This window comes from Melanerpes formicivorus, unplaced genomic scaffold (genome assembly GCF_026170545.1).
Source record: "Melanerpes formicivorus ecotype bairdi unplaced genomic scaffold, bMelFor1.0.p_v2 SCAF_7, whole genome shotgun sequence".
Classification (NCBI taxonomy): domain Eukaryota; kingdom Metazoa; phylum Chordata; class Aves; order Piciformes; family Picidae; genus Melanerpes; species Melanerpes formicivorus.
In genome coordinates, this window is record NW_027142359.1 from 18243658 (window position 1) to 18257326 (window position 13669).

The window sequence follows — 13669 nt, forward strand, 5'->3', positions numbered from 1 at the left end:
TCGCGCCTGACAGCTCTCGGGCACCTGATCTGGAAACGCCGTCCTCGTGTTTTAAGCGTAACAGTTCCTTTATTTTCCTGCCCTGTTGCTCTTGTCTTGAGAGAGCGGCTGCTCGAATCCTCCGTGTTGGTAGCTGGGTCAGGGCGGGCGGAGCAGTCTGCGATAGCGTCTAGGAGGCAGGGAGGGTGGCAAAAGCGGCTCTTTGGTGAGGGTACCGGTGTCGAGGCCTTGCGGAGTCCTGCCTGGAGCGAAACCCAGTGGTGGATCAGTAAGAAAGGATAGCTTTGGTCAGCAGTGGGGTTCGGGGGTAAGGCTGAGCTGGAGAGCCGGTGGAGAGCAGTCAAGTGTGAATGGCTCAAAAGTATTATCAAAATTAGTTTTCCTTGAGCCTTCTGACTATACAAAGCATGAGGAACGAGTATGAAAGGAGTTGAGTCTGTCAGCCCTCACACTTACAGAAAGTGTGTCTAACTAGTTGCTGGATGGTGACTACCTGATTGAAGCTGCTGTCAGCAAACAAAAGCAAGTTTCTATGCAGTTCTCTTGATTATGCATATAGTTCAGAAGTTTTGATATTTTTCAGGTTCCAGTATTTTCCACCATTAAAGGAAGAAAGTACACTAATTTCTATATTTCTACATTTGTATATTTCATTTCTAGGGAGTAAGCATTCAGCTGCACCAAATAACGAAGATGCTGCTCAAAGGTATAGTTTTCAATAATATGTGGCATTCATGTTGTTTTGCCTCGCTTTGAAATCACATTCTCTGCTTTGTGTGGTTTTTGCTTTCTCAGAGTAGTATGACTAACTTCAGGGGATTGCTAGCATCAGCATCATGAACATCATGCAAGCTTGTTTGGAGTCATGCCACATAACTTCGAACAACATGCATATGCATACATTGGATAGAAGGCTGAAAGTTTATGAATGTTAGGGGATGGAAGGGACCTCCAGAGATCATCGAATCCAACCCCCCCTGCAAAAGCAGGATCACCTAGGGCAAGCTGCACAGGAACGCATCCAGGTGGGTTTTGGAAGTCTCCAGAGAAGGAGACTTCCATAACCTCTCTGGGCTGCCTGTTCCAGTGCTGTCACCCTCACCATAAACAAGTATCTCGTTGTATTATGGTGGAACCTCATGTGTTACAGCTTGCACCTATTGTTCCTTGTCCTATGTTTGGGCACCACCAAAAAGAGACTGTCACCTTCAACTTGATACCCACCCCTCAGATATTTATAGATATTGATAAGATCCCCTCTCAGCCTTCTCTCAAGACTAAACAGCCCCAGGTCTCCCACTATCTCTTCATGGGAGAGGTGTTCAAGTCCCACAATCATCCTTAGAGCTCTCCATTGGACTCTTTCCAGCAGATCCCTGCCTCTTGAGCTGGGGAACCCAAATTTGGACACAGTATTCCAGATGTGTTCTCACCAGGCCAAAGTAGAAGGAGAGGAGAACCTCCCTAGACCTGCTGGACACACTTTCCTTAATGCACCCCAGGATGCCATTGGCCCTCTTGGGCACAAGGGCACATTGCTGTCCCATGGAGCTGCTTTCCAGCAGGATGACCCCAAGCCTGTACCAGTGGTTGGTGTTATTCCTCCCCAGATGCAGGATTCTGCACTTGTCCATACTGAACTTACAAGGTTGATCTTATCCCAGCTCTCTAGCCTATCCAGCATATTCCCCCTTCCCCCCCCCCCCCCCCATTTTCATATCATCAGAAAACTTGCTGAGGGTATATTCAATCCCCTCATTCAGATCATTGATGAAGATCTTGAACAAAGCTGGATCCACTACTGATCCTTGGGGAACGCCACTGGCTACAGGCTTCCCATTGGACTCTGCACCACTAATCACAGCTCTCTGAACTCTGTTGTTGAGCCAGTTATGAATCCACCTCATGGTCCAATCATCTAACCCACTTTTCTTGAGTTTACCTGTGAGGTAAACTCAATTATATGAATCTAACCTCCAAGTTGTATTTCTTTACTCTGTAGTTCTTGTTTTCTTCTGTCTGAATTTCTTTGCATACCTGCCATTTTACTTTATTCACTTTAAAACCCAAACTTCAAGGGGAAAAACAATTTCTGCCATGGACAGTTGCTTGAATATTAATTTCATTCTGTAGCAGAGCTCTGCTTCCAGGTGAATAGTATAAATCTTTATCAGTTAAGACAGCAGAATGACTGTACATTAACAATGTCTATGAGAAGTGCTGCCAAATGGGCACCTAGATGGTTGCTCTCTTGATATTTTCTGACAATAAAACAGTGTCAGGACTTGGGAACACTCAGGAAGTGTACTGTAGTGAAATTTGTTTGATTAATTCCTTCCAATATTTTGTATCCTTACACTCAGTCATGTTGCAGTCCTTCTTTCTTACCATTCTTTTGGCAGTACTACAGAAATAGTTCATTCATGGTTCTTTGTCCTGCTAGTCCTGGGTTTCCCTGTCTTGCAAGAAGACTTCGATAAGCTTATATGGAAGTGTCACAATGCAATAACAGTAAATACTTTTCCTGACCAGAGTGGAAATAAAGCAAACCAAGGTTGGAAACTCATTTGTGTTTATTGCAGTATTACTGGTCCTGTTACCTGTTGCTTTGTTTGGCCAACATGATGTAATGCAGATAAATGTAAACTAGCATATTTGAGAAAAAAACTAAAGATATGATTGCAGAATGGTTTATGAAAATCTGCCCTCTGTAATTCAGTGTCTGTTCTGTTACAGGAGAGCAGCTCTGGAGTCTGCTATAAGAAAGAAAATTGAATGTGAGAAGAAAGCATTGTACATTGTTGAACAGCTACTGGAAGAGAACATTACTGAAGAGTTCCTCCTGAATTCTGTAGGTGTTGCAAGTTTTTAATACTGTTTGTATCTTGGTGTATTCCCTCTCTTAACAGCTCTGATGGTGATGGCCATTGTCAAGGGTTCTGCAGTGAAAACATGCCCTAGTTCTGTAACACTCTTTGTGTATATTTATGAAGCTCTTATATATGTAAAAAGAAGTCTTTCTTCTTTCATTTTTTTTACCCTTTTACCATTTTTACTGTGTGGGTTCTAAAGGTTGTTTATTAAACTTACTAGATAAGTGTTACAAAATCAAAAATGTTTTTTGCTTATGAGATGTTATGAGTAGAAGTGACAGATTCTCCTTTTCACTTTAGGGTAAATGTATTACTCCAGCTCACTATAAAGATATCGTTGATGAACGGTCTATCATCAAACTATGTGGTTATCCTCTATGTCAAAATAAGCTGGAAAATGTAAGTTGTTTTTTATTAATCCTCTTATCATAAGAATTTCTTCACAGTTTTTATTCTCTTGCATTTTCTTTCTAATTTTAAACTTACAATGTTAAACATTGATTAAAATACTGGCAAGTATATTAAACATAAATTAAAATACTGGCAAGTGGTGGGCCCGGCTTCATATCCATTTCAGTGTAGTGCTTCTGAAGTAAAAGGTAACATTTGATCCATTGACAGCCATTACCATATGACAGAATCAGATGGTATCTACTTTGGCAGTAATGAAGATAAAAATGAAGTGTGGCTTTGAGGTCTTCCTTTATGCATGCAGAAACTTTGTAATCTTGTAACTCCATATCTTTATGAGAAGGATTGAAATGAAAATTTAATCAAGGCAGGTATATTACTATGTGAAATGTGTATATATATCTACTCTAAAAATGTATGTTGCCTGTGTCAAAGTCATAGTCACACTTGTGTCAGAGCTTAAACAGAACTCAGAAGTAAGTTAGCCTAATATGTAAAACCAGCTGTGGTACCCCTGATTATCTGAAAAAGAATATACTCACCTCTAAAACATTTACTCTTTTGGAATTCCTATGTCTCCACAGGAGTTCACTGGGTCTGTCTGGGTAGTGATGGGGGTCTCTGACAGTACAGTCTCTCATATATATAAATAGATAGAGATTAAAGAAGGACTTGTCTTTAATTGCCTGACACGTACACATGAGTAAAGTTTCTACCTTGGCAGCTCCATTCTTTTATGTTCAGCACTGGCTGTTGTAGATATGAACTTGTCTTTGATAGATGTAAATATTTAAAGATAAATTGCCATTCTTGCATCTCAGCGGGTACAGTATCAAAAGAATTGAGAGCAAATGCACTAGTGTGTTATCTAATTCAGGTAGAACGTACTAGGAATGATGTTTTCTGTGATATCATGATGGAAATAACAGTCTTGCTGATGGGAGCATATTGTTCTAGGTGCCAAAACAGAAGTACAGAATTTCAACAAAAACAAACAGAGTTTATGATATCACTGAAAGAAAGGTATGGTAACAAATCTATTCTAAAATGTATGAAATATTGTCTCAACATCAGAAAAGCATTTTGTAACAGCATCCATAGAGTTGCTTGATTCAGAGACACTATGTTTAGTTCTTAAGAAAATAATTTTCATGAACTGTTAGAATATGACATTTTTTTGTGCATTTCAGTTTCTAGATGCTCTGTTTGGAAAGACAAAACCCCACTTATTTTCTTTTCTAAACTTAACACAGAAAGTTTTACTTGGATAGCAGTTTGTATGTGATACAACTAATGTGGTAGAGACATCTACTATAGTCAGTGAGCTTCAATACGGTCAAAGTGAACATCCTTTTCATTCACTTAGTTTGCAGTAGTGCAATCCAAGTTATATCTAGTGCATTCCATAGTGTGTCTGCCTTTAGAGTTCTTTTTTAGAGGATTTTTCAACATAAAACTATGTCTTCACAAAACCTATTCCTTTTTTTTGAAGTGTATTCATGCATGTGGTTGTGTAAAAGTCTACACAAAAAGCCTGCTCACAGGATATGGAATCATCCACAGGTGCTTAGACACTGAAGTGTAGGATAAGTGTTTCTAGTTCCAGAATAAATTTCTTCAGTGTTGCTAGTGTATGTTCCTTTCCTCTGGTTACAGTGCTGAGATAGAAAAAACTGTGGAAATTGTTTTCACAAGCTACCAGGCCAAACTCTGAGAAGAAATGGGATGTTTTGGTTTGTTTTGTTCCCTGATGCAAGTATTCAAGTTAATTTTTCAAAGATGCTTCAAAATTTTATGCGTTGTTCTGACTATTGCAAAATATCCATGTTCTATTGCTGACTGAAATCTTCATTATTGAACACCTGAATTTTACTGCATGTCTTCTAAACTGTGTGACCACCTAGTTGGGTTAGAGATTGCTCTTCAAACAGTTTTACAGGTTTTTTTAATTATTATTACATAGAATCCAATACCAGTTTACTTCTCAGTGTGTAACAAAAGTGCAAAAAGCAGAAAAGGGTGGTGGGGTGAAACAGGTAGAAGTAACTTATGGGGAATGAGATTTCATAGGTATGGTTTCTCAGGTGAATTAGAAACCTGGTCATAGGCTTAGAAAGAAATGTGAATTGGTACTTGATTTTACAGGCAACAAAGCTATGCCTTTTTATGAGTGTTAAGGTTGTCTTTAGTCATATTTCTATTGTTTTCTCTCCTTCATCCAGTGCTTTTGCAGCAACTTTTGCTATAGAGCATCTAAATATTTTGCAGCTCAAATTTCCACAAGTCCAGTATGGATGCGAGAAGAAGAAAAGTAAGTATTATCCTATAGATTCATTACTCATTTCATGAATACTATTTTCTCTATCCAAGCTGCCATGCTAATAAATTAGCTGCAGTACATCAAAGCAGAGTTACCTGATGTTACCATGTTAGCTTAGCATGGTGTTCATTTTAAACAAGTTATTGCCATGTTGATTATGATAATTGGCACAACTCAGTGCAACTCATGACTACTTAGTAGGCATGACCATGCTACTGTATAGGGCAGACTAGTCAGAAATAATAGTCAACTCCTATTAAATGTAAGATGTACTTAGTATGGTTTGTAAAAATCCAGTCCTACTATCTAGAGGATAAATTTTTCTTACCCTGTTACAGGAGATATTCTAATTTTAGGCACACCACTTGGCAGTGGACTTAAGGTTGGACAAAATGCTTGCACCTGAAGGCAGATGATAACACGAGGAAGTTCTCCTGTCTACGTTTCCAATCATCTATTTCTTGTTGTTAACTGCAGTACATATTTTGGAACAGCATGGTGTATTCCATGTTCCTATTTTAGGCTTGCAAATAATGAGTTGAGCCAATGGGTGTCACTGTTGAACAAGAAATATGTAGAGACTGTTCAGCTGAATTTATTCAGCTTTCTTTTACCCAGACACTACTTTTCATAGTCTTCTGGTTTTCAACAAAAGAAACTAGCTGAAATTTATACATGTGAGCTCATTTTCACATTTCAGGTCAGTCATATGAAATATCTAATGAATGAGAGAAGAGGGTTAGAGCAGCCTAATCTGATCTGAGGGATTCTAGTAGGTAAAACTAGTCTCTTCATTAAATGTTTAAAGTTTACTAGTATTTTGGTGCTATTGTTCTGCTGTTTTTTAGAGAAATTAGTCCTAAAATCTCCCTTTATTATTAACATTAAAAGTGTATAGTACAGATATGCCTGACAGAGCATGTGTGCTGTGTGGTGGTGTGATATGTATCAAAAACCAAACAAGCAGACAAAACCCCATGGCTAGGTGTTTCTGTTTGCACAACCACATGCATGTATACACACTGGTGCAGGTCCACACATTAGGATAATTGAAATTCTTTTGACAGAAGAACACTGAAGAAGAGTTATGTGGAGTCGATAGTTGAAAGCATTGTCTATTACCACCTCTAGTTTCCAAACTCAATTCATTTATATGAGTGGTGAAGCCTTCACCTTATTAAACCTGTGAGGTTTTATATATACTGCTTGAGTGGTGTCAGTGCATTTACTTTAGTACATTCCTGAAAGGCTTGCTTTCATAGGACAGATGGGTGAGGATTTCAACATTCAGTGTTGGATAAAATGAATAGCATTGATAAAATGAACAGCTGCTAATTGAAGCAGTAGAGGTTTGGAAAGAAATCCATCGGAAAGAAACCTATAAGAATATGTTTAGTAATGTTTCTTGGTATCTTCATAGCCTGGTTTTTGACTAAGTGAAGAGATCCTGAATTGAAAAACTATTGTAATTTTGTTAATTTTGAGCATTTTCCTATAAATGGTCCAGGATTGGTTTTACTGAGGTAACTTTGTGACCTATGAGGATCTTGGCGTGTTTAATTTGTTGAAGAGGAGACCAAAGGGTTATCTGAAACCAGTTTACAACGACTTGGAAAAAAAAAGTTACAAAAATGAGAGCCAAGCAAATCTTTGTTGATAGCAGAAAATTTAACAAAGAGTGATGACCACAAATTATCACATGGATGGTTCAGGTTGGAAAATAAACTGCACTAAGGTTATGGTGGTATGAAACAGGGTGCTCAGCAATGTTTTGAAAGCCTCCAAAGATGGAGATTTCAAGGTTTAAACTTCATGCGTTTGTAGCTGACCTAATCTAGCAATGGTAAGCACTGACTTAAATGCAGGTCAGACTAAGGACTTCAGAGGTCCTCACTGACTATGATTTTTGTGATTTGTTGATTCTGTTAAATATTGTTCCTCATAACATCATCATGCTGCAGGTACATGAGTCATGTTCTGTGAACATATATGCATAACCCTGATTGGAACGGAGGGTGTTGGCCTGTAAGATCCTCAATCATCTCTTCCATCTTCAACGATACTTTTTATGTATGGAGCATTGATTTGGCAGGAAGATCTTCATTCTGTGTCCTTTTTTTGCAGACCACCAGACATAGAGTTGCTGAAGGAGGGTCAGAGGTACGCTGAACAATACTTTTGTTGTTGTTGTATGTGCTCACAGTTAGAAATATTAGCATCCTATCAGATTAAAGGGGAATCTTTGATTTCCTGTGTTATAGAAAAGACCTTATTAGAACCTACAGAAAGGATTATTTGTCTTGTTTGACTTCCTTTGTGATACTAAACCAGCATATTTGATCTGTATGATTTAGTGTACAGCTGCCCTTGGCTTATATGTCCTAATTGAGCCTGTTGAAATCTGAAACAAATACACTGTTTGTACTTTTCATATTTTGTACCATCTATTCTTTATAAAGAAAAGGGCACCAATTATATGTGATGAAAGCTTTTGTACTTCTTAATCTAAAACAGCTATGTCAGCTAAAGTGAAATCATAATACTCTGTCATCTCTGTGTACCTTGCTGTGTTTTTGTTTGTTTTCTTATGCAACACATGGCCATTAGGTGGCAAACTTACATACACTAAAACCAGCTCTGCTGTCTCACTGATTTTAGGGTGCTTGTTTCCTATGTATGTCAAGATGCCTAGCTTGATTTGTTATCTATGCTTGTTATCTTGGTTACAGAACATTGCAATTCTTTGAGTTCAAGAAGGCTTTTAGAATAGCAACTCCAATTCTTAAGGCAAAAAAAGTACACTTCTACTATAAGAGGAAAACACTTATTTATCTTTCTTACATGAGAATGAGAAACTATTACAGATGATACCCATTGATGGCTTATGTTTTGTTACAGTGGACAGTCTGGAGATGAAGTGAAACTACGTGATGAAGTAATTAAAGTATCTGACATTGAAAACCCTAGGATATCTTCAAATCCATGTAAATCTGGTTCTTGTGACACAGTCAGTGACAGCAGTAGCGATACTGAGCAAGAATTTGTTTCTTCTGTCCTACCAGAAAGTCAGTCAAATGCAGCTAATTTTGCACAGCAGTTGCACAGAAAGACCATCCTCAAAAAGAAGCATGCTCAGAAAGTCTATTCGAGCCCTACAACTGAAGACCCAGATGTGGTAAAAGCCACTGAACAACTATCTAATTGTAATTTAGACGCTCAGGAAGAAAAGCATCATTGCTCTGTTCATAATAAGATAACAACATCACCTTCAAAAACAACAACTCTAGAGAAATCAAGTGCTTCAGAAAACTATGAAAATACCTGGGATTCACCTGTAGTTTTTCTAGGTGTAAGCAAAAGAGGGGCAGAACATCTTAAAAGAACACTGGCTAACTCAAAAGAACATAAAAGCCCTGAACTGAGGCATCCAGTTGATTCCAAAGGCAGTTTATTAGAAGTACTTAAGCAAACCCTTATGGAATGGAGAACTGAGGAAACTTTAAAATTTCTCTATGGCCCAAACTACACTTTCTGTTCATCAGAGCACATATCATCTGCCAACCAGGAGAGTGAAGAGCTTGACGAGGATGACTTAGAGACAGCTGATGATTGTAACACCATTGCTGCAGAGCGGTCTGAAAACAGTTTGAACTATTCCTTACCTTTCACAGGCCCAGGTGACGTAGTTAAGTCTGTGCCTAGTTATGAAAAGTTAAAAGAAGAGACGAGGTTCCTAGAACTCAGAGTAAAAGAGTTCTACACAGGAAAGTGCATCTTGGCTGAAGAGGCAGCAACACATGCACAAGCAGGGGAACAGCCTTGCAAAGACAAAGTAAGTGTCCAGTGGAATGGTGTCAGGGCTGTGTAAAGCCTGCTTTCAAAGAACTATTACATGTTCTTTGTTTCTGTCATCATAAGTGTAAGGATCTTACAGGGAAGGAGAAAAGTAGGCTAGCTGTACACTCTGTGTAGAGTGAGATTAAGCAAGCATCTGTCTATTTAAAAAGTTACTGGTCGCATTGGTTTTATTCTATTGGAGAGGTGAGCTTTCTTATGTTTAAACATTTATCAATAAGCTGTGACTACTTTGCATTGATTTTAATGAAATACTAGGTTATAGCTGTTAAAAGTTTTTTGTCTAATACAGGAGGATCAACAGGAAGATCTCGCCTTTCCGCTTGTTGATTCAAATGCACAAATGCAGATTAGAAAGCGAATTGTTCTTGAAAAACTGAGAAAAGTGTAAGTATTCTTTGTTTTGGTAGAGGTCAAGCTGAACTTGGTGCTTATTCATCATAATTTTGGAAAGAATCTAGACTATTTAGATCCTTGTAGCTTGTTGAAAATCAGATTCTGAATGATAGAAAATATGAAATATTTAAATAGCTGTGTGTACCAACTGCCCAAATCTAAACAGAAAAACTTGAAGTTGATTGGAAGAAGTGCAAATATTTGAAATACTTGTCCTGTACAGCAAGCATGCTGTTACTGGTGAATGAATCTACACAGGAGGAAGCAGTGTTTTCAAACCTCTTAATCTAAGCACAATGAGGAGAGGCTGAGGGAGCTGGGATTGTTTAGCCTGGAGAAGAGGAGGCTCAGGGGTGACCTCATTGCCCTCTACAACTACCTGAAAGGTGGTTGTGGCCGGGAAGGGGTTGGTCTCTTCTCCCAGGCAACCAGCACCAGAACAAGGGGACACAGTCTCCAGCTGCGCCAGGGGAGGTTTAGACTCGAGGTGAGGAGGAAGTTCTTCACCAAGCGAGTCATTCATCATTGGAACAGGTTGCCCAAGGATGTGGTTGAGTCACCATCCGTGGAGGCGTTCAAGAGGAGATTGGACGTGGCACTTGGTGCCATGGTCTAGTCATGGGGTCTATGTTGATAGGTTGGACTCGATCCTCAGGGTCCTTTCCAACCTAAGTTATACTGTGATACTGTGAAATCTTACTGGAAGAGTTTCTAGTCCATGTTTGGTATCGGCATGCTGCTAGCTACAGCCATTAAAGGCCCTCAGAGTTGAATCTTAAAACTTTCCAACACCAGACCTTTTTCACATACATAAAATGGCTTTGAAGTCCCAGTAAAGATATTAAGGCATCACTGCTGCAGCTGTTAAAATTATTAGATTGTTAAAGTTGAGAGGACCTTATCTGTTTTCGAGCCAGTGCAGGTGAGTATTTGAAGGGCATGTCTGGGGTGGGTTTGTAAGTGGAATTTTGCTTTTCTGTGGTTGTAAGTTGTGTTAGCCTGCCAAACTTGATTCTGCAGAAGCTGCTTTTTTTTTTTTTCTTTAACTAAGACCAACCCCCCCCCCAACCAAATCTCCCCTCAAAAAGCTCAATTCTTTTTCTCTTTACCTGCAACAAGTGCAAACAGGCTGCAAACATGGAGTCAAACCATGCTGTGAGAAAGGTATCTCTGATCTGTCAGTTACACAGATTCCAAGGACTACTAATGTACGGCGAAGCAGCTTCTATGCACCTTCTTATTTTTTCACTGATTTATCAGTAATTCTCAGTATCTAGCAAAATTTGTGTTGAATTTAAAAGTCTGGTACTCCGTGAAGAGAGAATAAGAAATAATGTGGTGGTGGTTTTTTTCCTTGGCTTATTCAAAGATTTTTTTTCTTGACTATCCCCTTCTTAAGTTGTTTATTTTAAATTTCATGAGGTGATGTTGTGTCACACTCAAGTGAGACAATTTTCATTGTGATAAAGCAATGGTTTCTTGGTGTGTTCACAGGAAGTCAGTGGAAATACAAACCTGCCCAGCATCATAAAGAGTCCTGTGTTCAGGTTTTGCAGCACATGCAGTAACATAAAGGAAAACACGAATCCTGGTTCTTCTGTCAGTATTGATGCACCTTGTGCATATATGCACATAAATATAAATAACTGGATGTTCAAATGCAAGAGGATATTACTAAGCAAGTCAGGCAAAAGTTTCATCCTGTATATGAAAAACAAGGTGTAATTTCCAGCATTTGGGGAAACTGACAGTATGTGCAGTTTGTGTGCTTTGTCAGCTTTTACACACAGTCAAGTTGGGAGGCAATCTTTTTCTTTCTTTTGAAATTGTCTCATTCACTTACTATCATTTTAGTTCCAGGTTTACAATGGAATGTTATTTCTGTTGCATCTATGTGATTCCAAGTTTAGCAGATAGATTCTCAGCTAACCTCTTTCAGACATGTAGTTTTCTGTTGTTATTTTTGAACCAAGTAAGTATAAATATTTCAAACAGAGAGTTCTAATCCTCATGAAGTAAAAACTTGGATTTTTATGTAAGAACATCTCACCAGAACTGAAATGTGAAGTTAATAAGGAGTACGCATGTGAAACTGTATTTAATTTCTTCTTCACACTCACACTGAACTGGGGCTTCTTATTTTTAAAAAGAAGCAGTTGTAAAATGAAGGTGTAGCCCAAAAGCCACTCAGGAATCTGAAATGTAAGCTAGAGGCCTGACCTGCTGCACAGTAGTCGATCTCTTTTTCTGTCTATTAACTTCTGTGAGCTTTGGTGGAAGTTCTATCTGAGAAGAAATGAGAAAGAGAGGAAAATGTATATTGACTGGTGTCTTTTGCCTTTCAGATTACCTGCAGTTTTGGGCCCTCTTCAGATTACTCTAGGTGATGTTTACACAGAGCTGAAAAATCTTGTGAAAACTTTCCGGTGAGTATTGGTCTTTATTTAGAGATTCTTCATGATTGATTAACTAAACATGGTGTTGAATGATTTGTGATTTGGGCACAGAGAGGGCCCCATTACAAATTTGCCCTTTTCTAGCTGTGTGTTCATGTAGGTAATGTCACATTCCCTATGGACTAACAAGTCAACCCTTTCCCTGCTTCTGCCAGTGGCTAGGTCATCAGGAGTATTTGTAGATTTTTAAAAACTAGGCCAGTGGTCTCTGGAGGTTGGTGGTGAGTCTTTGAAAGGTTCTGCTACCTCGTCACCTCCTATTATGTGTGAGTTCCTGAGATCTGTCTCTTTCTTTTGCTCTGTCTCCCTACAGCCAGGCTAAATGGTTTTAATGTGGTTCATAATTGTTGACACTAACTTCTAGACCAGGAAGGGGGTCCACTATGACCTGTCTTGTTCCTAATTTCAAGGGAAAGTAGATCTAGTAGACACACTATCACATCAGATGAAACTTCTACTTCAGGCAGAAGCACCAAATACAGTATTTGAAAATACTGGGATAGAGGAGGGAAAACAGAATTGTGGTAACTTCTCAGAACGTTTCAAGGTTGTATTTGGGAAACAACTGTCATAACTTAAACCTAGATTATGCCCTGCATCTTGAGGTATTGTCAGGCCAAGGATCAACAAGAGTTGTTAGCTCTCTGTGTATGTTGTCACTCTTGAAACTTCCCCCCCTATATGCCAGACCTGTATGAGGTTTACATGTAAATTTTCCAAAACTCATTCATGTGGCACTTAGCACAAGGAATCTGGGTTTTGATGAACAGAAACCCAGCTCTTCCTGATTTCTTGTGATTTATCTGACATCTGGAAGGACACCATTAAAACGCAGATCCTTTATGTGTGGGATTTTGTACTAAGGAAGATACTTGTATCCTTTCTGGTGACTAGTAATTTAAATAAAAGAGATCATGCACAGTGTTTGAACTTGATTCAGAATTTCAGTCTTGTAAGTTGTGTTTAACCCTTTATTTTAACAGCAACACTGAAACCAGGGAAGACTTTTGATTATATTGGAGCAGTGTTCCAGAACAGTTTTGTTGCTCTGCAGTCTTCAATGCTTAGTAGTCTCTAGCTTACGGATTGCTAGAACTGTAAAAACTGCATTTGAACTCTTCTAATCTAGTTTTGGATGGTCAGTTTATGTAAAGGGTCCTGAAAATTCTCAAAACGAGAACTTCTGTTTTAAAGTAATTTTTACTATTCAAAGATAGTGTGGCCTGAATGTGAAATTGTACACCACAAAGGAGCTGTGAACCCAAAATGGACTCCTAAAAACACAGATAGATATGTGTGTGTGTATGTAAAATATATATATATGAATTTGTATGCAGAATGGACTTTGGTCCCAGTTT

At 38.7% G+C, this 13669-nt stretch overlaps 1 protein-coding gene across 1 annotated transcript in view; it reads left to right on the forward strand.

Annotated features, from left to right (window-relative positions):
* Nucleotides 1-13669, forward strand: part of RPAP2 (RNA polymerase II associated protein 2) — a 42837-nt gene that overhangs the window by 335 nt on the left and 28833 nt on the right. The window contains exons 2-10 of the mRNA XM_068141254.1: nucleotides 661-706; nucleotides 2737-2851; nucleotides 3174-3272; nucleotides 4242-4307; nucleotides 5507-5595; nucleotides 7729-7764; nucleotides 8503-9436; nucleotides 9752-9846; nucleotides 12201-12281. Coding sequence (XP_067997355.1) covers nucleotides 661-706; nucleotides 2737-2851; nucleotides 3174-3272; nucleotides 4242-4307; nucleotides 5507-5595; nucleotides 7729-7764; nucleotides 8503-9436; nucleotides 9752-9846; nucleotides 12201-12281 — 1561 coding nt within the window. The remainder of the gene's footprint in view (nucleotides 1-660; nucleotides 707-2736; nucleotides 2852-3173; nucleotides 3273-4241; nucleotides 4308-5506; nucleotides 5596-7728; nucleotides 7765-8502; nucleotides 9437-9751; nucleotides 9847-12200; nucleotides 12282-13669) is intronic.